The 26,795-nt window shown below is 53.5% G+C and overlaps 1 protein-coding gene across 4 annotated transcripts; it reads left to right on the top strand.

The window, feature by feature from the left end:
• On the top strand, positions 1–26,795 carry HDAC11 (histone deacetylase 11). 4 transcript variants are annotated; one of them, XM_017896275.1, is made up of 10 exons: positions 1–185; positions 1,096–1,244; positions 3,019–3,119; positions 16,979–17,095; positions 18,730–18,772; positions 21,080–21,156; positions 22,229–22,291; positions 23,279–23,375; positions 24,496–24,674; positions 24,870–26,795. In XM_017896275.1, coding segments are annotated over exons 1-10 (1,044 nt in total). In that variant the 5' UTR covers positions 1–183; the 3' UTR covers positions 25,086–26,795. The 4 variants fall into 4 exon arrangements, with proteins under 4 accessions (XP_017751764.1, XP_017751767.1, XP_017751765.1 ...); XM_017896276.1 differs by having other exon boundaries at positions 180–304; XM_017896279.1 differs by lacking the exon at positions 1–185 and adding an exon at positions 838–944.

The raw sequence follows: 26,795 nt of genomic DNA, 5'->3' as shown, positions 1-26,795 counted from the left end.
CCGGCGGGCGGGCCCTCTGTGACGCCAATACTGGTGGGGCGGGCCAAGTCGGCCAGAGCTCCGCCCCCAGAAGACGCGACTAAGCCCGGGGGCGTGTCCTGGGCTGGTCCCACCCGCGCCCCGCCCCGCCCCGCCCCGCCCGGTCGCGGAGCCGCGGCCAGCGCTGGGAGGGCCGGCCCCGGGATGTGAGTGCCGGGGAGTGAGGGCGGGGGTGGGACGCCCAGGCCAACCCCGGGGGCTCCCAGGGGTACCGGTGGGCGGGCGCGCTAGGGCGAGGGCGGGGACGGCCGGGCGGGAGCGCCAGGTGAAGGCCTAGGTTTGCGGGTGAGGGACGCTCGGGACGGGTACTTCCAGGCCCTCTCGGCGCGCCAGACCAGCCCCGCGCCCCTGTTCGGTGGCCCGAGGGACGCGCGCCGGCCGCGGGCCCGGGCCCAGACCCGGAGCGGTCGGGCGACGTGCGCGGGTCTGACGTCTGCGCTGCCCAGCCCCCTGGCTGCGCGGACGCCCCACGGAGGCAGCCACGGGGGCGGATTTCTGTCTCTGAGTGACGACTGCCAGGGTGTGATGGGAAGGGTCAGCCGCGCAGCGGGGCCAGGGGAACCCTCACCCCCGCCCTGGCTCGGGTTGGGTCGCGATTTGCGTTTCTGAGCGCTTGCTGTGCTCAGCTCCTCAGTTGGATTCTCTGAGTCCTCACAACAGCCACACATTTTGCAGCCGAAGCCTTGTGCCACACAGCTGTGGGGGCAGTTATTACAGGGCAGAGGTGATGCGCGGAGGCCTTGCAGCCAGACACACCTGAGTGCACGCCCGCTTCTCCACAGACCTGCACTGTGACCTTGGGCACACCTGGTCTGCTCTCTGAGCCTCTGGTGCGATTGTGGTGCCTACCCCCAGGGCTGCTGTGAGGACCGGATTGGAATTGGGTTCAGGGAAAGACAACCAGTGTAAGCAGCTGTTGTTGAGCGGCCCTTGTCTGTGGCTGAGGGGCTAGTGGTGCTGGGCAAAGGCTGGTGGGTCAGTACAGGCGGGCTCGGGAGGGAGCTGCTTTCTGCCGAGGCTGTCCCAGCTGTGCGTCTGTCCTTTTCCACACGGTAGGCTACACACAACCCAGCTGTACCAGCATGTGCCAGAGACACGCTGGCCAATCGTGTACTCGCCGCGCTACAACATCACCTTCATGGGCCTGGAGAAGCTGCATCCCTTTGATGCCGGAAAATGGGGCAAAGTGATCAATTTCCTAAAAGGTATGGAAGGCCCCCCTTGGACTATCATCTGCTTCCTCTAACCCACCTGTCCTCTCCGTCCTCATCCCCAACATAAACCTCAGGCTCTCCCATCTTCAGTTTCAGCCCTCGGACTGCCTTCCAACCATGCTTCCGCCCAAAAGGATTTTTTGAACACAGACTCCTAAGCATGATATGATGTCCCTGGCTCAGACTCTCCCTGGCTCCCCATGCTGTGGACCTAAGTCCCGCCTCTGCCCAAGAGGCCTAGTGGAAAGGCAGCTGATTGCTGATGGGCACAGGGAAGGTGAAGCTTGGAGGAGTCCATTCCCTAAGATTCAGAGAGTCAGGAGGTAGAGCACCTCCACTGCACTTCCCTTGATTACAGATGGGGGAAAGTGGGGCCCAGAAAGATTAGGAAACATGCACACAGTCACACAGTGACTAAGAGGCGGAGTTGGGTTTGGAATTCAGAGCTCCAGGCGCCCCACCTTTAGGGCTCATCCCCCTGAGCAAAATGATGCTTCAAAAAGCACATCGTTTTAACTGTGGTTTGTAATCAAGGGGCCCGATTTAGCTGGGAAATTCACTTAAACTTGTTTTAAAAGGAAACATTATGTCATCAAAATGGGAAAAGGCAGTTTCACTTGCCATAAATAGGTCATGGTAAAAAAAAATAAATGGAATGAAAACAACAGTATAATTTAATCCAGGCTGGTTACTATTGCCTGCAGGCTGTGAGACTGATTGGTGGTTTGAACGGAAGATAAGCAAAGCACAGGCAGGTGTTGCGAGGCCATGCCTCACTGAGCCTCCTGTGATATCATCAGAAGGTAGAGGGAGGCCGGGCGCAGTGGCTCATGCCTGTAATCCCAGCACTCTGGGAGGCCAAGGCTAGGGGATCACTTGAGGCCAGGAGTTTGAGACAAGCTTGGACAACATAGCAAGACCCTGTCTCTACAAAATAAAAATAAAAAAGCTTAGCTGGGGGTGGTGGTATTCTCCTATAGTCCTAGCTACTTGAAATGCTGAGGCAGGAGGATCACTTGAGCCCAGAAGTTCGAGGTTGCAGTGAGCTATGGTTGTGCCACTGCACTCCAGCCTGGGCTACAGAGCAAGACCTTGTCTCACATTTATTTGTTTATTTATTTATTGAGACAGGGTCTCACTCCCATCACCCAGGCTGGAGTGCAGTGGTGGCATCAAGGCTCATTGCCGCCTCAACCTCCCTGGCTTAAGTGATCCTCCTCCCTCAGTTTTTGATATTTTGTAACATGAGGTCTCACTATGTTGTCTAGGCTGGTCTTGAACTCCTGGGCTTAAGCAATCCACCTGCCTAAACCTCCCAAAGTGCTGGGATTACAGGCGTGAGCCCCCACACCTAGCCAAGACCCTGTCTCTTTAAAGGAATTAAAAAGAAAAGGGAAAAAAAGGTGGAGGGAGAATTCCTAAGAAGAGTTTTTCTCACTCTGAGGGTCAACATCCCCGACCCTTGTGTCACCTGCTCCTGAAGGTTGTCTGGCACACCTGAGCCCTCCTTGTGACTGTTAGTGGTTTGGGAAACATGGGGATCGCTGTGTGTACAATGTTCAATGCTCCCTGGCCAGAGGGACTGGCCACTGTCAGCAATGGGTGTGGAGGCTGCCCCTTCTCAGAAGGCCCAGAAGCCAGCAGTGCCCACCTACCCCTGGGGCAGGGGCTGCCACAGGCCAAGTCTGCAGCCTGTGGGAGGGTCTGGGGCTGGCCCTGGCCTTGAGGTCAGTGGGGAAGCAGGGTGCTCCCTCTGTGGTTTCAGAAGAGAAGCTTCTGTCTGACAGCATGCTGGTGGAGGCGCGGGAGGCCTCGGAGGAGGACCTGCTGGTGGTGCACACGAGGCGCTATCTTAATGAGCTCAAGGTACAGGATGTCGGGCCTGGGGGGCTGCGGGCCTGGGGCAGGGGGCTGCTGGCCAGGAGTTGCCAGAGGCAGGAGGCAGCTCAGCCTGGGGAAGCACAGTCCCACAGGGCACCCATTCATGTCCCTAGTGTTTGGGGAACATGGGAGTCTATGGTCCCCAAGAGGAGAGAGGTCATAAAAAGGCAGACCTCAGTTTGGGCCAGGCCACTCTGAGGGTGGTGACCTCCCCTTCTCCAGGGCATATGAAAGCCTTCATAGGATTTTAGGCTTCTACATTATGACTTTCAAGCTGTGCTCTGTCGACAGGCCTCAGAGACCCCAGCCCCTGTCCTCCTCCAACCATAGCTCTTTCACTTTGGCCTATTTTGTTTGTTTGTTTGTTCATTTATTTTTTGTTTTGTTTTGTTTTGAAATGGAGTCTCACTGTGTCGCCCAGGCTGGAATGCAGTGACGTGATCTCGGCTCGTCCGCCTCCCGGGTTCAAGCAGTTCTCCTGCTCACCCTCCTGAATGAGTAGCTGGGATTACAGACGTGTGCCACCACGCCTGGCTAATTTTTTTGTATTTTATTAGAGACATGGTTTTGCCATGTTGGCCGGGCTGGTCTTGAACTCCTGACCTCAGGTGATCTGCCCACCTTGGCTTCCCAAAGTGCCAGGATTACAGGCGTGAACCACTGCACCCACCCGATTTTTTATTTTGGGCTGAAGTTTAAGACTCTGATGTAAGTACCTCTGCTAAAGATTTGTTGAAAATTGTTCGTCTAAAAACTAATTTGAAACCCTCAGAGCTCAGCAGAGAACGGAAACAAGTGGGAGGGCCGGTGGTAGAGTCTGGGGTGAACTGGAGAACTCCTGCCCCTTCGCAAGGGGCCGCTACTGAGCTCCACTGTGGACCCGGCATGGCCACAGCACCTGGTCTTCAAAGAGAAGCCAGGAATCCAGATTATTAACTGACATTTCCTGATTTTTTTTTTTTTTTGAGACAGAGTCTCACTCTTGTTGCCCAGTCTGGAGTGCAGTGGCACAATCTCAGCTCACTGTAACCTCTGCCTCCTGGGTTCAAATGATTTTCCTGCCTCAGCCTCCTGAGTAGCTGGAATTACAGGTGTGAGCCACCACACCCGGCCCTGATTTCTTAATCTGGCACTCATTATAAGATTGTAAAAGCCCACCTGTAGACTGAACTGGGCACACTGACTGCCTGCTTGTGACCTCTTTCCAGGGGAGGACACAGCTCCCGTTAGTGGCTGAAGTTCTGAGGGCTGAGGCATTCAGTTGAGTGCTCTTTGTGGGAACAGAGGGGAGGTTGGGGCAGGGGCTTGCATTGGAATGTGGTGCTGCCAGCCTGCCCTGCGGTCAGGGATGCCTCAGGTTTTCTGCCCCAAGAGTGTGGGAGCCCCGACCTCCAGGCTCCCTGGCTGGGATCACCTTAGACTCAGAGCCACAGTGGATTCCTGAGGCCAGCAGGCCCCACTGCTCCATAGGTGGAAAAGCCTAGGTCCAGAAAGAGACTGTGCTGGCTCAAGGTCACCTGGGAAGTTGGCCGGGCCTAGGGGAGACCCCTGGACTGTCATCCAGTCCAGTCTTTGAGGTTCCCAGTCAGGGCTGCTGCCTCCCTGCTCTCCAACCCCAGCCTGAGCTGTGAGAATTCTAGATAGGGCCACGACAGTGGGAGCGCATGAAAGATTACCAGGAAGAGGTTGAAACCTGGCTTCTAGGAGAGAGAGGGGTGTGAGGCCTTGGCAGGAAGCCCAGTGCTTGGCTGCCCTGGTTTCCTGGGGCCCAGGCATGCGTGGTCACAGTCTGCAGCCTAGGGCTGGGCCAGGAGGACATGCCTGCCAGAGTCCCGTGGGTGAGGGGAAGGCAGGGACAGGAGGCGCTCAGCTGGGGCAGGGAGAAACCAAAACAGAATGGGGCCAGGGTATGAGTGAATCAGGCTGGGGGTGGGGGCCTAGGCTCCAGGGCCCCACCCATTTGAGGGGCCTTCAGGGGAACCGTGTAGGGCAGGCTGCATGCCTGGCCTTGGTCCCCCAAAATCCTGAAAGCAGCTTACTATGTGATATATAATAATACAAAATAGCTGGGTGTAGTGGCATGCACTTGTAGTCCTAGCTACTTGGGAGCCTGAGGCAGGAGACCTTGAGCCCAGGAGTTTGAAGCTATAGTGAGCTATGATTACACCACTGCACTCCAGCTGGTATGACAGAGTGAGACTGTCTCTTAAAATAAAACAATAAAAGTATTAACAGGTAGAGTCCCAGTAGAAAACTGAGGTCGAGGGTAGGAGGAGAATTCAGATATGTCCACTGAAAAAGTTAACCAAGATGGTGATCCAGCTGCATATTTGGCTTGGAGCTCCCTGGCAGCCAGAACAAAAGGAGAAACATAATGGTTTCTACAGCACCTATTAAGATGAAGAAGTAGGGGCCAGGTGCGGTGACTCACGCCTATAATCCCAGCACTTTGGGAGGCCAAGGTGGGCAGATCCACCTGAGGTCGGGAGTTCAAGATCAGTCTGACCAACATGGAGAAACCCTGTCTCTACTAAAAATACAGAATTAGCCAGGCATGGTAGCACATGCCTGTAATCCCAGCTGCTCGGGAGGCCGAGGCAGGAGAATCGCTTGAACCTGGGAGACAGTGAGCCGAGATTGCACCACTGCACTCCAGCTTGGGCAACAAGAGCAAAACTCCATCTCAAAAAAAAAAAAAAAAAAAAAGATGAAGAAGTAGTCATTCAACACATCTGTATTGAATGCCAACTGTGTGCTGAGTACAGAGAGTATGAGACAGCAAGGCTCCCTGTCCCCATGGATTTGCATTTGAGTTGTGGAAGATGAAAATTAAGGAAGCAACCACCCAAGAGCATTTCAGAGAGCACCAAGGGCTATGAAGAAAGTGAAAAATAGAGGGTAATTGGGTGGTCAGGGAGGGTCTCCCAGAGGAGGTAATGTTTGAGTTGAGACTAAAACAAAGGAGCAGGTGATACTCATGTAGAGGTTTTTTTTTTTTTTTTTTTTTTTTTTTTTTTTTTGAGACTGAATCTCACTTTGTCGCCCAGGCTGGAGTACAGTGGTGCGATCTTGGCTCACAGCAACCTCTGCCTCCTGCTTCAAGTGATTCTCCTACCTCAGCCTCCCAAGTAGCTAGGATTACAGGCACCTGCCACCACACATAGCTAATTTTTGCATTTTTAGTAGAGATGGAGTTTTACCATGTTGGCCAGGCTGGTCTTGAACTCCTGACCTCAAGCAATCCATCTGCCTCGGCCTCACCGAGTGCTGGGATTACAGGTGTAAGCCACCACTCCTGGCCCTCGTGTATAGCTTTGAAGGAAGAATGTTTCAGAATCCCAGGCCTGGAGGGTGGAGGGGACTTGATCTCCCAAAGGGGAGAATAATGCTTAGGAGGCTGGATGGAAGGGAATAAAACATTGTACTCGTACATGGCGCAGTCAGGGAGGCCAGAGCCCCAGGCTACATAAGTCTTGCAGGCTGTGGGAGGAGTGTACATTTTGTTCCAGGGACCTTGGACAGTCACAAGAGGGTTTTTAGCAGGAGGGTGATATGGTGTGACATGCCCTTGCTGCCCAGGTGGGACCCAAGCCCATTTCAGACATCATCTGGCAGCTAGGGCTGCAGCTCAGGAACATCTCCCACCTCTCCGCAGATGTCTGCAATGTTTCTTTTCTCCTTCCTCTGCTGTGGGCATCCAGAGAGTACCCTGGAGAGTCCTGCAGGTTTCTCAGGCTGCTTTTCCCTGGTCATTCTGTGGGTACTGTGTAACATCCACCCTCTCCCCTGCCTCATCCTATTCTGCCCCCATCCCCTGCCTAGGGCTCATGCCTGACTGTGCTGGTGTGGCCTTTGATACTTAATAAACAGGGCACTGAAGGAGAAGCAGGAGCTTGATGTTTGCAAGATGTCAATTCAGGGAAACCCATGTTTATCAAGCTCCTACTGTGTGCAAGGTCCAGGGTTGGCCCCTCTGAGGGTGGCAGTTGAGCTCCCCAGCACCCCAGCACTAGGCTCTTGCCTTTGGTTGATTCTTGGGTGACCGTTTGCCATGGAGTATGGGTTAGTGCTGGGCAGCATCTGACATCTTGCCCCTGTGCACTCTGCACTGGACGGTGCTCAGGACACGTGGATCCAGCAAGTGCTCAGAGGGTACCCCTCTGTGATCTAGGTGCTGCGGGGATGGGATGGAGCAACAGACAAGATCCCTTTCCTGGTGGAGCTGGCATTTAGGTGAGAGAGTCAGATAATAAATGTAATAATTAAGTAATGAGATAATATGTTAGATGGTGCTGAGTGTCGTGAAGAAAGGAAGGGACAGCAGGAAAGAGGGTGGGGAGAGCTGGTGAGAGGGTGGCAGTTTTAAACCAGTGTCAGGAAAGGGCTTACTACCGTGATCACAGGTGACATGCAATCAGACGGGAAGGGAGTGAGGTAGTGGGTGATGTGGTCATCTGGGGAAGGGCATTCCAAGCAGAAGGAACAGCAAGTGCAAAGATCCCAGGGCAGAACTATCTCCCATGAGTTCCAGTACAGTGTGAAGAGGCAACACAGACCATAGCTCCATGGAGCACCTGGAGGGACCCTGGAGTCTCTAGGGGAATGAGCTCCTCTTGGTCTCCAACTCTCTTTCTCTTCTTCTTCCCTGAGAGGGGCTCCTCTCTCCTTTAAAAAAAAAAAAAAAAAATGTTTTTTTAAATTGTGGTAAAATTTACATAATAAAATTAGCCGTTAACCACTTTAAAGTGTACAGTTCAGTGGTGTTTAGACCATTCACAAAGTGGTGCAACCATCATCTCTAGTCCCAAACATTTTCATCACTCCAAAAGGAAATGCTGTGTCCTTTAAACAGTTGCTCCCCATTTATTCCCCCAAGTCCCCTTGGTGATCACTCACCTGCATTCTCTCTATGGATTTGCCTATCCTGGATATTTCATATAAATGGAATCATACAGTATGTGACCTTTTGTGTCTGGCTTATCTCACTAAGCACAGCATTTTCAAGGTTCATCTGTGTTGTGTTGTAGCATGTATCAGTACTTCATTCCCTTCACAGCTGAATGATACTCCATTGTAAAACACTACATTTTGTTTATCCCTTCATTAGTTTATAGGCCTTTTGGCTATTGTGAGTAGTGTTGCTGTGGACATGTGCATACGAGTATTTATTAGAATACCTGTTTTCAGTTATTTGGGGTATACACCTAGGAGTAGAATTACTGGGTCACATGGTAATTCTGTTTAATTTTCTGAAGAACCGCCAAGGTGATCTCCACAGGGGCTGCACCATTTCCACCAGTAATGTGCCAGGGTCCCAGTCTCTCTACATCCTTTTCAATGCTTGTTATTTTCTGGTGTTTTTGTTTGTTTGTTTGTTCTGTTTTGTTTTTTTTTCCCCAGTGTGGCCATCTTACTGGATGTGTAGTGGTATCTCATGGTTTTAATTTGTATTTCCCTAATGGCTAATTAACACTGAGGATCTTTTCATGTGCTGCTTGGCTATTTGTATATCTCATTTGGAGAAATGTTTATTCAAGTCCTTTGCCCATTTTTAAAATTGGCTTGTCTTTTCGTTGAGTTGTAGGCTTCTTTATATATTCTGGATATTATTTAATTTATAAATAACTCTTGGGCCAGGCGCTCTACGATACAACTAAACCACGACACTCTGCGGCACAGGCCCCGCGGGCGGAATACACCAGAGGATCAAAGAGATCGCGACCATCCCGGCTAATCACAGCAACCATGCACCACAGGATCAAATCATCCTCTCACTATACAAACACAACAAACATACGCCGGAAAGCGAAGGCTGGCCGGGCGCCTATACAAACACACCAGCTACCTCCGCGAGAGGAACTGAGGACAGAGAATGGCGGAGCGAGAACACCCGGAGGGCGAAGCTTGCAAGTGAGCACTGAGCATCCAGAAACCACTGCCAAGAGTAACTCTCAGCCCAGGGACAGAGCCAGACTCCGTCTCAAAAAAAAAAAAAAAAAAAAAAAAAACAAACTCCTCCCATTCTGTGGGTTGTCTTTTTTTGATAATGTCCTTTGATGCACAAAAAATTTTAATTTTGCCGAAGTCCAATTTATCTTTTTTTTCTTTTATTCCTTTTCTTTTGGTGTCATATTTAAGAATCCATTGCCAAACCCAAGGTCATGAAGGTTTACCCCATGTGTTTTCTTCTAAGAGTTTTATAGTTTTCACTTATATTTAGGCCTTGATAAATTTTAAGTTAATTTTTGTATATGTGTGAGGCGAGTCCAACTTCATTGTTTTATACTCAGATATCTAGTTCTCCCAGCACCATTTGTTAGGCTGCTTTTCCCCCAATGAATGGTCTTGGTACCTTTGTAGAAAATCAACCGGCCATAGATGTATGGATTTATTTCTGGACGACTCTCAATTCTATTCATTTTTTTGGTTTGTTTGTTTAAGAAAGGGTTGCACTCTTTCGACAGCCCAGGCTGGAGTGCAGTGGCTCCATCTCGGCTCACTGCAACCTCCATCTCCTGGGTTCAAGCGATTCTCTCAGCTCAGCCTCCCAGGTAGCTGGGACTACAGGCGTGTGCCACCACGCCTGGCTAATTTTGTGTTTCTTGGTAGAGACGGAGTTTCACCATGTTGGTCCTGAATTCCTGACCTCAAGTGATCTGCTCACCTCAGCCTCTCATAGTACTGGGATTATAGGCATGTGTGAGCCACTGTGCCCAGCCAATTCTATTCATTTGATCTATATGTCTGTTCAATACCACACTATTTTGGTATTCTTACTGTGGCTGTGGTTATTGTGGCTTTGGAGCAAATTTTGAAATTTGTAATTGTGAGGCTTCCTTCCTTCCTTCCTTCCTTCCTTCCTTCCTTCCTTCCTTCCTTCCTTCCTTTCTTCTTTCTTTCTTTCTTTCTTTCTTTCTTTCTTTCTTTCTTTCTTTCTTTCTTTCTTTTTTATTTTTGAGATGGAGTCTCACTTTGTCACCTATGCTGGAGTGCAATGGTGCGATCTCGGCTCACTGCAACATCCACCTTCTGGTTTCAAGTGATTTTCCTGCCTCAGCCTCCTGAGTAGTGGGATTACAGGCACCCGGCACCACGCCCAGCTAATTTTTCTATTTTTGTAGAGATGAGGTTTCACTATGTTGGTCAGGCTGGTCTCGAACTCCTAACCTCGTGATCTGTCCGCCTCTGCCTCTGCCTCCCAAAGTGCTGGGATTACAGGCATGAGCCACTGTGCCTGGCCAACTTTATTCTTTTTCAAGATGGTTTTGGCTATTTGAGGTCCCTTGAGATTCCATGTGAATTATAGCATCAACTTCCATTTTTTTGCAAAAAAGGCCATTGGGGTTTTGACAGGAATTGCATTGAGTAAATTGCTTTGGGGAGTTTTGCCATCTTAACAGTAATCAGTCTTTCAATCCGTGAACATGGGATGTCTTTCCATTTATGTATGTCTTTAATTTTTTTCAGCAATGTTTTGTAGCTTTCAGTGGACAAATCTTGCACCTCTTGGTTAAATCTATTCCCATGCATTTTATTCTTTTTGATGTTATTATAAATGAAATTGTGTCCATTTCTTTTTAAGATTGTTCATTGCTAGGATATACAACTGATTTTTGTGTGTTGATCTTGTATCCTGCAACTTTGCTGAATTTGTTTCTTAGCTTTTTTTTTTTTTAGATGGAGTCTCACTCTGTCACCAGGCTGGAGTGCAGTGGCATGATCTCGGCTCACTGCAACCTCCACCTTCCCAGTTCAAGCGATTCTCCTGCCTCAGCCTCCCGAGTAGCTGGGACTGCAGGTGCACGCCACCATGCCCAGCTAATTTTTGTACTTTTAGTAGAGATGGGGTTTCACCATGTTGGCCAGGATGCTCTTGATCTCTTGACCTCGTGATCCGCCCACCTCAGCCTCCCAAAGTGCTGGTATTACAGGCATGAGCCACTGTGCCTGGCCTGTTTCTTAGCTTTAATAGTTGTATGTGTGTGTGTGTGTGTGTGTGTGTGTGTGTATTCTTTAGGATCTTCTATATGTAACATCATGCTGTCTGTGAAGAGAGGTAGCTTCCTTTCCAATCTGGATGACTTTTATTACTTTTTCTTGCCTAATTCCTCTGATCAGAACTTCCAGTGCTGTGTTAAATAGCAGTAGTGGAACAGGCATCCTTGTCTTATTCCTGATCTTTCAATCTTTTACGGTTGAATATAATGTCAGCTGCGGGGTTACATTTTTTAATGCCTTTTATCATGTTGAGGGAGTTCCCTTCTGTTCCTAGTTTGTTGAGTGATTTTATCACAAAAGGCTGTTGAATTTTGTCAAAGGCTTTTTGTGCATTAACTGAGAGATCGTGTTTTCCCCTTCTCTGCTTTTGCTCCCCTTCTACTGGTAGAAAGGACCCACCTAAAGCAAACAGTGGGGGCCCTAGAAGGGTTGCAGCCTAGCTCTTCTCTGAGAGCAGTTCTTGGTTTGTACCTCTGAGGGTAGGGGGTCCGCCTGAGGAAACCACGTGTCTGGAAGGTGGAGGCCTGTGGAGCTGAGTAGATGGGGCAGTAGGTACCAGAGGTGTGGCCAGCCCAGTCATGTCCTGCTCTCTGTGGGGTCCCTCAGAGGCTGATGTGTTATGGGGGCCCTGACAGCTGGCCACATGCAGGCCATGCCCTTTGGCGGGTGGTGGCATCAGTCTGGGGCAGACCTCCCATGCTCACGTAGTGTGCTCATTCACCCAGCGCTGCCTTAGGTCGGATCCCCTAGAATGGTGGCTCTCAAACCCAAGCAAGTATCTGAAACACCTGGAGGGCTTGTTGCAGAAGACGGCTGGGCCCCTCCCAGAGTTTCTGATCCAGGTTGTCTTGGGTAGAGACTGGGAATCTGCATTTCTAACACATTCTCAAGTGCTATGATGCTGCTGGTCTGAGAACCACACCCCTGGAAGCAGAGTCTGAGATGGTGCAGGTGATTTCAGATGAAACCTGCAAGAGGTACAGGCAGTGTGGAGCGGGCAGAGTGAGCAGCTAGGTACAGATGTGGGTTTGGAGGTGTGGCCTCAGCTTGATTCCACGGAGAGCTCTGGGATGTGAATGTCACCACAGGGTTGCCCTGCCCAGAAGCATGTGGCCTGGCTCTTATAGGCCCCTGTCAGTCATGGCTTTCCCGGGATGGTGCAGGTGAGGTGGCCTCCGTCAGGAGAGGGGCTCTGGTGCACCAGCCAGAAAAGGGAATCAATGGCATGCATGGCCAGCACCTACTGTGTGCCAGGCGTAGCCTCAGCACTGTCTGCACAGCAGTAAGCAGACAGGTGCTGTCCTCCTGGAGCTGGCATCCTTTTGAGGGAGATAGATACTAATCAGGACAGTCTGTAGCCTCGGAGAAAAGTGCTATCTGGGAAGACAAAGCCAAGGTGTGGGCTCCAGGGGGCCCTGGGTTGGGTATGTTACGTTATGTTATGTTACTGAGACAGAGTTTCACTCTGTCACCCAGGCTGGAGTGCAGTGGCGCGATCTCGTCTCACTGCAACCTCCACCCCCCAGTTCAAGCGATTCTCCTGCCTGAGCCTCCTGAGTAGTTGGGATTACAGACAGCCAACACCATGCCCGGCTAATTTTTGTGTTTTTAATGGAGACCAGATTTCACCATGTTGGCCAGGCTGGTCATGAACTCTGGACCTCAAGTGATCCACCTGCCTCAGCCTCCCAAAGTGCTGGGATTATAGGCGTAAGCCACCAAACCTGGCTGGGTGGGGGCAATTTAGATTAAATGGCGAGGACAGGCCTCTCTGACTGGTTTCCACCTCTAAGTCCTCATCCAAAGCTTTGCTTTATAGATGAGACAGAGGCACAGAGAAGTGAAGTCTAAATTCACATACCCAGTGGCAGAACCCAGACCTGGGCCGGTTTGACTCGGGAACTTCTGAGCCTGTCCACACCAGTCCTAGCCTCACCCACAGTGCCCTTGCCCAGGACGAGACTATCAGGGATCCTGACCTGCTGGCAGATCTGGGCAGTCCCACTGCAGCCTGCTGCACGTCCCAGATAAGGTATCTATCAGCAGTGCTGCACCCCCCACCCACCCCATCCCCAGCTCCCTCCAGGGCTATTCCTAGAAGTGTTGGTCAGAAAGTGAATCTCCAGATGTCACCTGGTGGTGCCCTGAGCTCCTCCTACCTGCCACCTCCTCTGACCATACAGAGCCTGCTCTAGCCCAGGCTCTCTTCCCTCTCCTCTCACCCAGGGCCCCGCCACTAATCCACCCCATCCGCTCTGTTTATTTCTCACCTTGGCCACTGATGGGTGGTTTTTCCTAGAGCGATGCTGCCCTGTGGAACCTTCTGCAATGATGGAAATGCTCAGGCCTGCTCTGTGCAGTCCAGTCGCCACTGGCCGCACATGGCTCTTGAAATATGGAGAGTGTAACTGAGGAACAAAACTTGAATTTTAAAAATTTTGATGAATTTACAATCATTCGTAAGTAGCCACCTGTGGTTGGCAGCCAGTGGATTGGATGGTGCTGGTCTAGGGTGTTGGTAACCACATCACTGCCTTGTGCAGAAACCACTGCTGCACCAGGAGAAGGCCCAAGTGCCAGCCTCCTCTTCACTGCCCGAAGCCTGCTGCTCTGCCGAGGGGCTCATCTCCCAGGAATGTTGGCACAGCAAACACAAATACTTTCTCCTGTGGGGGCTGGTCCCGCTGGCCAAGTCCCACGCATGCTCCTGGGTGGCTGCACCTGGCCCCTGGACCAGGTCAGGCCCAGTCTGTGGAGGATACTAAGGAACCTCTTTGAGGTTCTCAAGTGTGTCCCATACCACTGCAGTTTTGCAGAAGGTTAGTGTGTGTGACTTAAAAAGCAAAGAGGGCAGGCAGACTTCCTGACATCTTGGGGGAGCAAAGTTAGAATGGATTATTTGCCGCAGAACTTCTCAGAGCCTTTAGCTTGCTAGGGTGCGCTGCGAATCTCCAGGAGGCAGGTGGCATAAGCTGGTGCTTCCCAAAAGACTTGCCAGTGGAAGCCTTCTTGAGGAGTGCCGTGTGAGACCCGTGGCTGTGGAGCACATGAGAGAATGCCTTTCTCGTGGTTGGTGTCCATGCTGGGCTCTCGGCTGCATTGTCTTCCAGTCTCTGTCCCCTGCTGGCTTCCCAGGGAGGGAGGGAGGCTGTGACTCCATGTGCTCCTTCAGCAGCTCATTTGTTTGCTCATTCATTCATGGAAAACCGTGATTCCATGTCGGCCACATGTGGGACCCGTGCTGGGCAGTGGGATGATTGTGGTGAACAAGAGGAGCTGATGACCTCAGGCAGGGACCTTCCTTCTCTGGGTCTGTCCCTCATCACACATGCAGGCACACACACACACACACAGACATACCTGTGCACACACGTATACACAACACACATGGACATACATACACACACTCATGGGTGTGTCCTGCAACTGTCCAGCTGTGCTGGTCCCAGCTTACACTCTCACCCCTTCCCAGGCCCTGCGATACGTCCATGTTACAGCCAGAGGGCCTGGGCTTGTGGAAGTGGTGCCCCATGGGCACCTCTCCTTCCTGACCACGAGTGGGACCCTGCTCACTGGCTTCTCTACCAGAGTAAGGGAGTGATGCCAGCTTCCCCTGCCTTCAGCTGCCCTTACCGGCCTAGGCCAGTGGCCATGGGCATTCCCCAGCAGCCTGGTGCCTGGCGTCCCTAGGACCATGACAGCAGGTCTCCCCTGGTGGCCAGGGCCTAAACCATGAGGCCCCCGCTGGGGCCTGACCTAGGGTGTGTCCTGCCTCTTGTCCGGCCCCAAGCGCCCTGGCTACAGCACCTCCTGGCCCTCTGAGGTTTGTCCCCACTCTGCCATCACACCCCATCCCTAGCCACCCTCTCCTTCCCTGCTGCCTGCTCTCNTTCCCCAGCAGCCTGGTGCCTGGCGTCCCTAGGACCATGACAGCAGGTCTCCCCTGGTGGCCAGGGCCTAAACCATGAGGCCCCCGCTGGGGCCTGACCTAGGGTGTGTCCTGCCTCTTGTCCGGCCCCAAGCGCCCTGGCTACAGCACCTCCTGGCCCTCTGAGGTTTGTCCCCACTCTGCCATCACACCCCATCCCTAGCCACCCTCTCCTTCCCTGCTGCCTGCTCTCCATCATTGAACATGCTCATATTTCTCTCATCCTAAAACTCCTCCTCCTGGTTGGTGAACGGAATGGCCACACTTCCCACTTTCCTCTCATGGACTGTCTCTGCAGCTTTGGTGCCTCCCTCCACCTGCTCCTTCCAGTCACCCTCTCTCCACCTGGCCTCCTGAGCACTGCACCTCAGGTCTTTCCAAGCCTCACCCTGTCCCAGGGAAGCCCTTGATTGTCCCCAGGGGTTCTCTGTCTGGGCCTTGCCCTTCAGCGTGGGAATCCTGCAGTCCCAATCCAGCCCTTCACCTCCCACTCTCCCACCCCTGTTCTGAGCTCCAGCCTCACTTAAACCTCAGCTGTCTCACCTGGCTGCCCCAGGGGCTGACTTGGCCCATGGAGAGCAGAACCTAGTGCCATCTCTGTACCCTGCTTCAGGTTCACCTCTGAGTGCCATTACTCTCACTGGCCCCAGACTCGACACCTGAGCCCTCCACCCCTTGTCCCCACATGCTGCCGGCTAACACCTGCCCCTCTTACCACCCCAGACCCTTCTTATCTCACACTTCCTCCCTGGAGCTGCTGCTTCTCTATCCTTGTTCCCCTAATTGGTTCTCCTTGCTGCAGCTAGAGCAGCTTGAGACAGCACCATCTATGGCTCCCTACTACTCTGACAACAATGTGTGAGCCTGTGCTAGCAGACCAGGCCCTGTGTGATAAGCTCAGCCTGCCCTGTTCCAGCTGCACCCACCTTCTCTGGATCATGGACTCACTTCTCTGCCCAGTTACCGTTTTCCCTTGACCTCTGCACCTGGATAACTCCTATTCGCTCTTCACCTCCCACAGATGCCACTGCCTCCAGAAAGCCTCTCTAATAACCCCCACCCAGTTCTCCTCCTCATCACCACACTCATCACACTGCAAATAAGTGCCTGCAAGTGTCCTGGCATGAGAATGGGCCCACCAGTGCCCACCTGGAGCACCTAGCAGACACTTAGTAAATATTTACAAAGTGTCTCTGCCTCGCGTGGGTGGGGAGCAGGGATGCATTTTCAGCCAGGAGATGGCTTGGGGTTTAGGTGCAAGTGGGCAGCCAGTGCCAGGGATGTTTACCCGGTGGACTTGGAGGTCACAGGGCACATTCTGACCTGATCTTAGTGCTGATACCTTTCAGGTACCCTAGACCCCCCAGCCCCAGCAGCTGGAGATGAGGGTAATGCATCCCTTTTGCCAGGAAGGTCTGACTCCCAATGGACGAAGAGGCAATGCAGTGCGAGGGAGCAAGAGGCCAGGGCTCCCATCCCAGCTCTGTCAGTGACTCACTGTGTGGCCTTGGGAAGATTCTCACTGCCTGGGCCTCAGTGTCCCCTTCTGTACAGTGGATGGTCTAGACTAATTTGTTATCCCAAAGCAGCAGCCTGCGCAACTGACTTGGAGCCCTCTGCAGCTCCTGTTCTGGGCACAAGAGGGCAGCCAAGGGCCTCAGAACACTGAGGAACCCTGGCTGACTAGCTTTAAGAAACGCATTGTGCAAACTGTTCTTGACTGAGCCCAGAGCTTGTCAGGAGCCTGGTAGGGTTGTGGCTCTGGCTCTCATTTCTACCAAAGGAAGTGTGCTTGACCAGGGAGTTCATCCAAGGGCACCTGGAAACTGTCCTGAAGGCATTTCCTGGGGATCTGATTTCTCACGGGTTGCCTCGGGGTGGGACAGCGGAGGCCAACAGCCCCTGTCTTTTTCCGCAGTGGTCCTTTGCTGTTGCTACCATCACAGAAATCCCCCCTGTTATCTTCCTCCCCAACTTCCTTGTGCAGAGGAAGGTGCTGAGGCCCCTTCGGACCCAGACAGGAGGAACCATAATGGTAGGTGGGGTGGGGGGGCATGGCCGGGCTGGGGGCTCCCATAGCGCATGGTCCTTCTCACTTCCTTTGCCCTGGAATGCCCTCCTCCCACTTAGTAGTTGAACAGAATCCTAAATATTCCTCAAGGCTCGGCAACAATGACCCTTTCTCCAAAAGCCTTTTTTCCACATCTTGGGACATTAAAATTCTCATCGTTCCTTCTCCTATGACCTCCTATTGGTTACCGTAATTGCTAGTATAAAGTATATCTCTCCACCCACCAAAGCGGATACTCTTAGCACTATGGCTCTAATGCACACCCCCCTCCCCCCGCCAATATTTTTTTTTTTTTGAGTAGAATCTCGCTCTGTTGCCCAGGCTGGAGTGCAGTGGCATGATCTCGGATCACTGCAACCCCTGCCTCCTAGGTTCAAACGATTCTCTTGCCTCAGGCTCCTGCGTAGCTGGGACTACAGGTGTGCACCACCATGCCCAGCTAATTTTTGTATTTTTAGTAGAGATAGGGTTTCACCATGTTGGCCAGGCTGGTCTCGAACTCCTGACCTCAAATGATCCACTCGCCTTGGCCTCCCAAAGTACTGGGATTACAGGCTTTGAGCCACCACGCCCAGCCCTAATGCACCCAAAATTAAGATGGAGAACTGATCCTCCATGGCTTCAGTGATGAATAAGGCTCCACCTCTCCCCCACCGTGGGTGTGGCAACAAAAAATCCCTGCAGCAAAATTAGGTTTTACATTGTGTGTGTGGTTTTTTAAAAAAATGTGCCACAGACTGCCTAGTTATTTGCAGATAGAGGAATGTTTCACATGCAAATGTATGAGGATCTAACCCAGCCCTGGATCACTACCTACTGATTCCCTACAGTTCTGTTATCTTTGTAAATTTGTACTTTTTTTTAGCTTAGTAGAATATTACTGTCCATCCCCAAAACTATGATTTCCTAGAAGATTTCAGTATTCAGTCTACTATATTTCTTTTTTTGCTTGTTTTTTTGAGACAGAGTCCTGCTCTGTCCCCCAGGCTGGAATGCAGTGGTATGATCTTGGCTCACTGCAACCTCTGCCTCCTGGGTTCAAGTAATTCTCCTGCTTCAGCCTCCCAAGTAGCTGGGATTACAGGCACACACCAACCTGCCTGGCTAATTTTTGTATTTTTAGTAGAGACAGGGTTTCACCATGTTGGCCAGGCTGGTCTTGAACTCCTGACCTCAAGTGATTCACCTGCCTCGGCCTGCCAAAGTGCTGGGATTACAGCCGTGAGCCACTGTGCCTGGCCCAGCCTACTATATTTCTATGAGCAAAACTTTGCCTGTTTTCCCTTTGAAAGCCATGTCAAAATTATTGTCAGCTCATATGTGATGGATGATAAGTACTTTTATGTTTTCCAGTTTCCTTGCACAATTGCAAAGGTGCTTATGCACTGTACATCTCATATGCCAGCCAACCTGGCACTTACTTCCTGGACTGTTGCTTGGGGTAGGGAGTTCCTTCTATACCCCTACCTTGTAGCTCAGCTCATCCTTCCCCCGGGGCTGGCTAGAAGCAGTGTTTATGGAATGAGTGCATGAATCAGTGAATGAATGAGTGGAAGATGCACTGCCTGTGCCCACTCACCCTCTGCTTGTCTCCAAAGGCGGGGAAGCTGGCTGTGGAGCGAGGCTGGGCCATCAACGTGGGTGAGTGCTGGGAATGTCCTCAGAAATGTCCAGCCATTGGTGGAACTGGCCTGAAAGGGGGCTGGAGGAGGGCAGGAGGATCCTGGAGGTGGCAGCTGTGAATTCAGAAGCTCTGGTGTTCCCTAGTCAAGTGGCCTGGAGGTTGATATGTAGCCTCCTAGTACCTGGGAGAGACTGACCAGTGCCTCCATCTGACGTGGGATCCTTGTCTAAAGAGGTCCCCGGGTGGCTCCCCAGCCCTGCGTTTGCACACTTCCAGTGGCAGGGAGCTTCCTCCCTTCCAGAGAGCCTGTGCCATCCCTGGGCAGCTCAGCATGGTCTGAAGCCTGCCTTGTGTCTTCCCTGAAGGACTCCACCTGTGTCCTGGGGCCCAAGACAGCCCACAGAGGCTTGGTCATGTTGGGTTGGGTGAGCACACCCAGGGTCAATACCACCACCTTCTCAAGGGTCTGGAGGGCCCATGCTCCCTAGCCCCCTTGACTCTCCCACAAGATTGGCTCATGGGAGGGCTGCATGCGAGTCTCCCTTGTCCCTGTCATCGTCCTTCCTGTAGGCACAGCACTTGACATTTGGAAAGCTCCTTTTCACCAGACTCTTTTTTTTTGAGATGGAATTTCGCTCTTGTTGTCCACATTGGAGAGCAATGGCACGATCTCAGCTCACCGCAACCTCCGCCTCCCAGGTTCAAGCAATTCTTCTGCCTCAGCCTCCTGAGTAGCTGAGATTACAGGCATGCACCACCATGCCCGGCTAATTTTGTATTTTTAGTAGAGATGGGATTTCTCCATGTTGGTCAGTCTGGGTCTTGAACTCTTGACCTTGGGTGATACGCCTGCCTTGACCTTCCAAAGTGCTGAGATTACAGGCATGAGCCACCATGCCTGGCCTTCACCCAGACTCTTATTTGAGCTGGGCATAATTGTCAGGCTTGTCTCATTGATGAGGAAATGGACATGGAGAGATGCCTACTGGCTTGTGTAGAGCCCTAAAGCAGGGTTCCTCAGCCTTTGGCTGTGAACTCTGCAAGGGAGAGGCCACCCTGGGCCACTGCACAGTTAGGGGGAGCCCCACTCTCTAGGGGCTTGGTTAGCATTAGGTCTGGCATAGTGGTGATGTTATGGTACTCTGCTGTACTCAACATGACCAAGCCTCTGTGGGCTGTCCTGGGCCCCAGGACACAGGTGGAGTCCTTCAGGGAAGACACAAGGCAGGCTTCAGACCATGCTGAGCTGCCCAGGGATGGCACAGGCTCTCTGGAAGGGAGGAAGCTCCCTGCCACTGAAATTGTGCAAAGGTGGGGCTGGGGAGCCAGCCGGGGACCTCCTTAGACAAGGATCCCATGTCAGATATGGGAGTGATTTGTGCCCTGCATGTCTACAGCAGGGTTCCCAGGAGGGCCCGGATGGCCCTCCCCATGGCAGGTGTTACTGCCTGGTAGAGGTTAAGAGCCTGGATCCCGATCCACCCTAGGTTTGATCCTGGTTCTGCCATTACCTGACTGTGTGACCCTGGGCAAGTTGCTGACCTCCTCTGTGGCTCAGTCTCCTCATCTGTAAAATGGGGATGGTGATACTAATGCCCCTTGTAGGGCTGGAGGGAATCTTCAGCAAGCTCAGTGCTCAGTCAGGTGTTCACTGTGGCTGTCGTCTCATCATTATGAGCCAACAATAGCCTCCTGGGGGGTGGGAGAGGCAAGTTCCTGGTATCCATGGGGCCAGCTGCACACTGTCTGATGGAGCAGTTGTTGGGCTCAACTTCAGAGGGCCCCTGCAATTCAGGCTATCCCAAGGACTGCAGGGGAAGGGGTCTCTGTGGGTCCTGGGACTCTGAGGCTGTGTCTCAGGGTTGAGGGGTAATGGATCCCGGGCTCTAGGGCCCTCCTTGTGGTTGTAGGCAGTCATGACCAGCAGAGGGTGCCCTTTCTGACCATCTGCTTTGGCCACTGGCAGAATCCGCGTGGCCCCCATGCCACCACTCCTTCCTGGTTTGGGGAGCCACATGGAGGCAGGCCCAGCTTGGTGGGGACAAGAAGCAGCTTTCTGCCTCAGGAATGATGAGCTCTCTGTTGCTTGGGGGTGTGAGTGGCACTGGGGACTTGCTGGGGACACCCTGAAGACGTGGCTGCCTTCTGGCCTGGGGATGGTGACATGCCCTGGCACTCAGCTCAGTTTGCCCACCCAGAGTCCGAGGTGCCGGTCCCTGAGAGCTGAGCAGGGAGGATGCTGGGGGAGGTGAAGGGCTGGAGGAGCTCCTGGACTGAGCCTGGGAGCCTGGCCCTGAGCAGCACTGCTCTCTGCCCTTCTGCAGGGGGTGGCTTCCACCACTGCTCCAGCGACCGTGGCGGGGGCTTCTGTGCCTATGCGGACATCACACTCGCCATCAAGGTGTGTCTATGAGCATGTGGGGTCTCGCCTCCAAGAGCCCTCCTGGAATCCTCCCCACAGCTCCAAATGAACTGTGCTCACCCTGAATTATAGACAAGGGGCCTATGCTGGAGCAGGGAGGGGGCTTGTCTGGATTGCTCAGCCAGGCTGGAACCGAATCCAGATCTGACACTTGCTCTTCTTCCATGTTGCTTAGAAGGGTTGCCTGTGGTGGAAGGGAGTTATTCCAGCCTCCCACAGAGCCAGGGGACTAGACAGGGCCAGGATCTGCTGTATAGCCACATATTAAGTTGTAGGAAGAAGGGCATGGCTGGCAAAGGGAGTAGGGAGTAGAAAGAATGCTGGTGCTGATAGCAGCTGGCACTTCTGCATACTCCAATCCGCGCTGTGCCCCAGGACTTACTCCCTGAATCCTTGCAGACAGACGGGGCCCACAGAGGTGAGGACATGCAGCTAGCAGGGGCAGAACTGGTGCTGGTCTCTGATCTGTGGGGCCCCACAACTCCCCTGCCACTCTGTGCCTGGCCTCGTGCTGGGCATCAGGAACAGGCTGACCTATTCCTATGTGTCCCTGCTTTCACGGGGCACATAGACTGATGGGGGAGGCAGGCCATTAGAAGAAGGGGGAAGCACAGGAGACCTTCCTGGGGAGGAGGGAATGGAGGCTTCCTGGAAGAGGGGGCATTTAGGACTTGGCCTTGTAGGATGAGGCAGAGGTTGGGGAATGAAGTCCCAGGGCTGTGGGGATTCTCTCCTTTAACCCCTACACATTTCCTAGGGAATCTGGGAAAATGCAGGGCCTGAGTGACCCATTTACCTCCTGACCTATGACCCTTCAGGGTACAGGACATGTTCCCTCCTCCAGGGAGCCTTCCCTGACCACCTCCTGCATGCACACATGGAGCCCCACAGCTGGTGCTGCACAGCTCTCCCTGGCAAGTGACATCTTTGCTGGGTGGCCTGATACCCACAAGCATTAGGCCCCCCGCCCTGCCCCTCGCCAGGGAGTTGCTGTAGGGCTGGGTCCTCTGGCCTCCCCAGGTCCTCACATCTACCCTCTCCTCCCTGGCAGTTTCTGTTTGAGCGTGTGGAGGGCATCTCCAGGGCTACCATCATTGATCTCGATGCCCATCAGGTGAGTGCTCTGCAGGGGCTGGACTCTTGGGGGACCTGCCACCCCCAGTTCCAGAATCTCCCTGGGCCAGGAGAGTCTCTTCCTCATGTCCCCACAGCTCTCACGGCTTCTGTCTTCTGTCTCGTGGGCTACAAATGCAGGGTCTGTCTTTGTCGCTCTGTCTAGGACAGTAGGTCCTCCCCATTGCTCCCGAGGGTCCTCCCTCCCTCCTCCTAACTGCCCCCACATGAGCATGAGGCTCTTCCTGAAGCCCACTCTAATGGGACTGCTCTCGTGTGCAGAGCTCTGCTGTGGGTCCCCATTGCTTATGAATAATTTGGGGCACTGCCCTCTGCCCAGAGCTGCTGAGCACTGGCGACCTGCCCCTCAGGTGGATGCCCACACTCATGGCTTGGCTCAGGCACCTGGGGTCGCCATTTAAGAACTCGGCACCTAGGGAGTAAAGCATCAAAGCAGAGGGTTACCCCCTCCTCAGGACCACTAATGAGGCCAGTGCCTCTGGTCAGACAGGAAGGGTACCCGGTGGGCTCCGGAAGGCAGCCCCCACACTGCTACTGCTGTGGCTTTGTGCTAGTTGGGGAGCTGCCTTGGGTTCTTGTGACCCTGAACTCCTAAGCCAGGTCACATGTGGACAGTCCTTTATAGTTTGCTCTTCACATCCCTGATCCCAACCAGTCCCACCACAGACTTGAGAGGGTGGCAGAGCTGAATTTCTTCCTGTGATAGGGAACCTAAGAGGGCTGGGCTTGCTCAAGGTGGGCTGGGCTTGCTGGGGAACTTAAGAGGGCTGGCTTGCTAGAAGGTGCCGGGGCCTGGTTTTAAGGTTGAATCCCAGCTCTGCTCCTTAACAGCCATGAGACCTGCTGCCCCCAAGAGCAGGCCGTGCTGCCCTGGCAAATGAATTTCCTGAGGTGGGGCGGGGGGTGGCGGAGCCCCAGCCTTGCCTAGGGCACCTGCCTGAGAGCGGCTACTGTGACCTCCCCACAGGGCAATGGGCATGAGCGAGACTTCATGGGCGACAAGCGTGTGTACATCATGGATGTCTACAACCGCCACATCTACCCCGGGGACCGCTTTGCCAAGCGTAAGCTGCTGCCCCTACCCTCGTCTTGAGTGTGTCCTTGTGGGTGAGGCTCTCTCCTGAGTGTCTTCTGCCTGCTGGCCCTGCAGAAGCCACTGCGGTGGTTCATAGCATCCCTATGAGGTGATCCTTTCCATTTTACAGATGAGGAAACCAAGACCTGGAGAAGTCACTCGACCCACCCAAGATCACATAACCCTGTCCAATAAACATGCATTTGCCTGGCAAAAAAACCAGAAAGGATGAAGGAAAAAAAAGAAAAATAGGATAAATTTGAAAATATGAAATAAGAAATAAATTCACATAGGCCAGGCGTGGTGGCTCATTCCTATAATCTCAGCACTTTGGGAGGCCGAGACGGGCAGATTACCTGAGGTCAGGAGTTTGAGACCAACCTGACCAACATGGAGAAACCCCATCTCTACTAAAAATACAAAATTAGCCAGGCATGGTGGCGCATGCCTGTAATTCCAGCTACTCAGGAGGCTGAGACAGGAGAATCGCTTGAACCTGGGAGGCGGAGGTTGTGGTGAGCCGAGATCGCGCCATTGCACTCCAGCCTGGGCAACAAGAGCGAAACTCCATCTCAAAAAGAAAAGAAAGAAAGAAATTCACATATAACTGTTAAAATGAAAATGCATTAAACTCATCAATGAAAAGGCAAAGACTCTCAGATGAGATTTGAAGACAGGGCTGCCACCTCCACAGGTAGGGAACATTTTTGCACCAGTTGTGGTGAGTCTGGTGTGGATAAGTCAGCAGCTAGTATGGCCCAAGGAACCAGTTTCTGAACAGAAGCTCACATGTGCTGAGCCTGGGCTTAAGGGCAGGGCAGGGCGTCCACATGTGTAGCTAAGGCCCGGAGGAGGCAGTGAAATCTTACATTGCCTACACAGATCTCCACACCCCCAAGGCAGTGTCTCAGCTTCAATGCCCCTTCTCTCCTTTGAGTCCCCCTTTTTGCAGCTCTTGGTGCTCTTTTCAGCTTAGTTTTGGGTGGAATGAGACCGAGCAGTGCTGAATCCAACAGACCAGTTTCCAGTCTTGCCTGGTGTCCACAGCCTTGTCCTGAGCCTCAGTTTCCCTTCTCTATAAATTGAGGCCATCCATGTCTCCCTCCCAGAGGCCATCAGGCGGAAGGTGGAGCTGGAGTGGGGCACAGAGGATGATGAATACCTGGATAAGGTGGAGAGGAACATCGAGAAATCCCTCCAGGAGCACCTGCCCGACGTGGTGGTGTACAATGCAGGCACCGACATCCTCGAGGGGGACCGCCTTGGGGGGCTGTCCATCAGCCCAGTGGTACGTCCTGACTCTGGGGGCTGTGGGAGGGTCTGCTCTGCGGACTCAGCAGCAGCAGGAAAGGTGGTCGGCCTCATGTCAGGGAGGAGATGGGCTGAAGCAACAGCAGTTTGGAGCAGGGCTGGCCCTGTAGCAGGACTTCCTGACACCATGGGGGTCTGGCCTGCCTGAGTCACCCTCCTCTTCCCCCAACAGGGCATTGTGAAGCGGGATGAGCTGGTGTTCCGGATGGTCCGTGGCCGCCAGGTTCCCATCCTTATGGTGACCTCAGGCGGGTACCAGAAGCGCACAGCCCGCATCATTGCTGACTCCATCCTTAATCTGTTTGGCCTGGGGCTCATTGGGCCTGAGTCACCCAGTGTTTCAGCACAGAACTCAGACACACCGCTGCTTCCCCCTGCAGTGCCCTGACCCTCGCTGCCCCGCCTGTCACTTGGCCCCGCCTATCCGCCCCTTAGTGCTTTTTGTTTTCTAACCTCATGGGGTGGTGGAGGCAGCCTTCAGTGAGCATGGAGGGGCAGGGCCATTCCTGGCTGGGGCCTAGAGCTGGCCCTTCCTCCACTTTTCCCTGCTGGAAGCCAGAGGGGCTCGAGGCCTCTATGGGTGGGGGCGGAAGGCAGAGCCTGTGTCCCAGGGGGACCCACACGGAGTCACGGGTCCATGGGTCGAGGGAGGCAGGCAGTTCACTGAGAATCGGAGAGGACAGGCGAGGTCCCAGGCACAGCAAGGGCCCTGGGCTTGGAGTGTTCTGGTTTTGAGAATGCAGACCCAGGTCAGAGTGAGGAAGCTTCCACCTCCATCCTGACTGGCCTCCCTCCCTCCCCTTGGTCGTGGGATTTGCTGCCCTCTTTGCCCCAGAGCTGAAGAGCTATGGGTGCTGGTGTGGATGGCCCAGGAGGTGCTGCAGCTAGGCCTCCAGGTGGACCTGGTTCCCAGGCAGCAGGTGGAAACCCTGGGCCTGGATGTGAGGGGCGGTCAGGAAGGGGTACAGGTGGGTTCCCTCATCTGGAGTTCCCCCTCAATAAAGCAAGGTCTGGACCTGCCTTCCCAGGCCCTTCTGCGGGGGTGAAGGTGGGAAGGCCTGCAGCCCCGGATCACTGCCTTAGCAGTAGTCTTGCCTGTTCAGTGCAAGGGGCAGGTTTTAGGGGAGGAATTCTTAGGTCAGGGACAGACCTCAGCCCTGTTGTCTCCAGGGGGCTGCTGACCCAGGTGGGGAGGGGGCAGAAGAAGGGTGGGAGACATGAGCAGGCCAGGCTCACAGGTGGAAATCAGAGATGCAGGCTGGTGGCCAAGCCAGGTCCTGTGGGAACCCAGGCCCAGGGAGGGACCCAGGTACTGGTGAGGTGGGGCAGGGTTTCCCGGAGAGAGGGCAGTGAGGATCTCTATCCGGCCTGGGGGTTGTGAGCATAGGTAGCCGGGGCAGGGCCCTGGGTGGGACTGTGGCCTCCATTGGCCTCACCAAAGTGCCTGGGCCCCGATCCCTGTCCGTGCCCAGGGCCCCCAGGTGGGCCGGGTCTCTGGCCTGTTCCTCAGCCCTACTCATGGGGACATTCAGGGGCCTCCAGGAAGTGGGTGGGGGAACATCCACCCCTGCTAGCCAGCAGCTGTGGCCCTGACCAAATCAGGGGCTGGGGAGGGAAAGTGGGTCCGCTGAGATGTCCCTGCTCCATCAGCCCCCTATGGGACTTATGTTCATCACAGTGAGGGGGTGCTCCCACTGTCTCCCGCCCTCCCTCATGCTCCCTCTGCTGCAGGGGAAGGGTTCCAAGATCACAAATTGTCAACAACGCTGGCCTCCTGGACCAGACCCCGAGGCTCTAACAATGCACTCTGAGATCCCTACCCTTGCTGTTGGTCTCTGTCGCTGACTCGAGGCACCTAACATCCGTTCACACCCAACTCAGGCCAGCGAATTCTGGGGCTCAGCCACAGACACGGTTTGTCACTGGTTGAGCTTCTGTTCCTAGAGAACCCTAGAGGCTTGATTGGCCCAGGCTGCTGTGTGTGCTGGAGGCGAAGAATCCCAACCTTCTGGGGGTGGAAGGAAATGAAAATGGAAAGTTCTTGTAGTGCAAGGCCTGACATGGGTAGCTGCTCAATAAATGCTAGTGTGTTATTCCA

Source organism: Rhinopithecus bieti, unplaced genomic scaffold (genome assembly GCF_001698545.2).
Source record: "Rhinopithecus bieti isolate Rb0 unplaced genomic scaffold, ASM169854v2 scaffold_26131, whole genome shotgun sequence".
NCBI classification, from domain to species: domain Eukaryota; kingdom Metazoa; phylum Chordata; class Mammalia; order Primates; family Cercopithecidae; genus Rhinopithecus; species Rhinopithecus bieti.
Note: the sequence above shows the minus strand (reverse complement) of the source record. Positions and strands in the feature narration are given on the sequence as shown.

Excerpts from the sequence above, each read along its gene's own strand:
- HDAC11 (XM_017896275.1), top strand. Across the intron at positions 17,096-18,729 it reads AGACAGGAGGAACCATAATG|GCGGGGAAGCTGGCTGTGGA; the intron begins GTAGGTGGGGTG and ends TTGTCTCCAAAG. Across the intron at positions 23,376-24,495 it reads CGGGGACCGCTTTGCCAAGC|AGGCCATCAGGCGGAAGGTG; the intron begins GTAAGCTGCTGC and ends TCTCCCTCCCAG.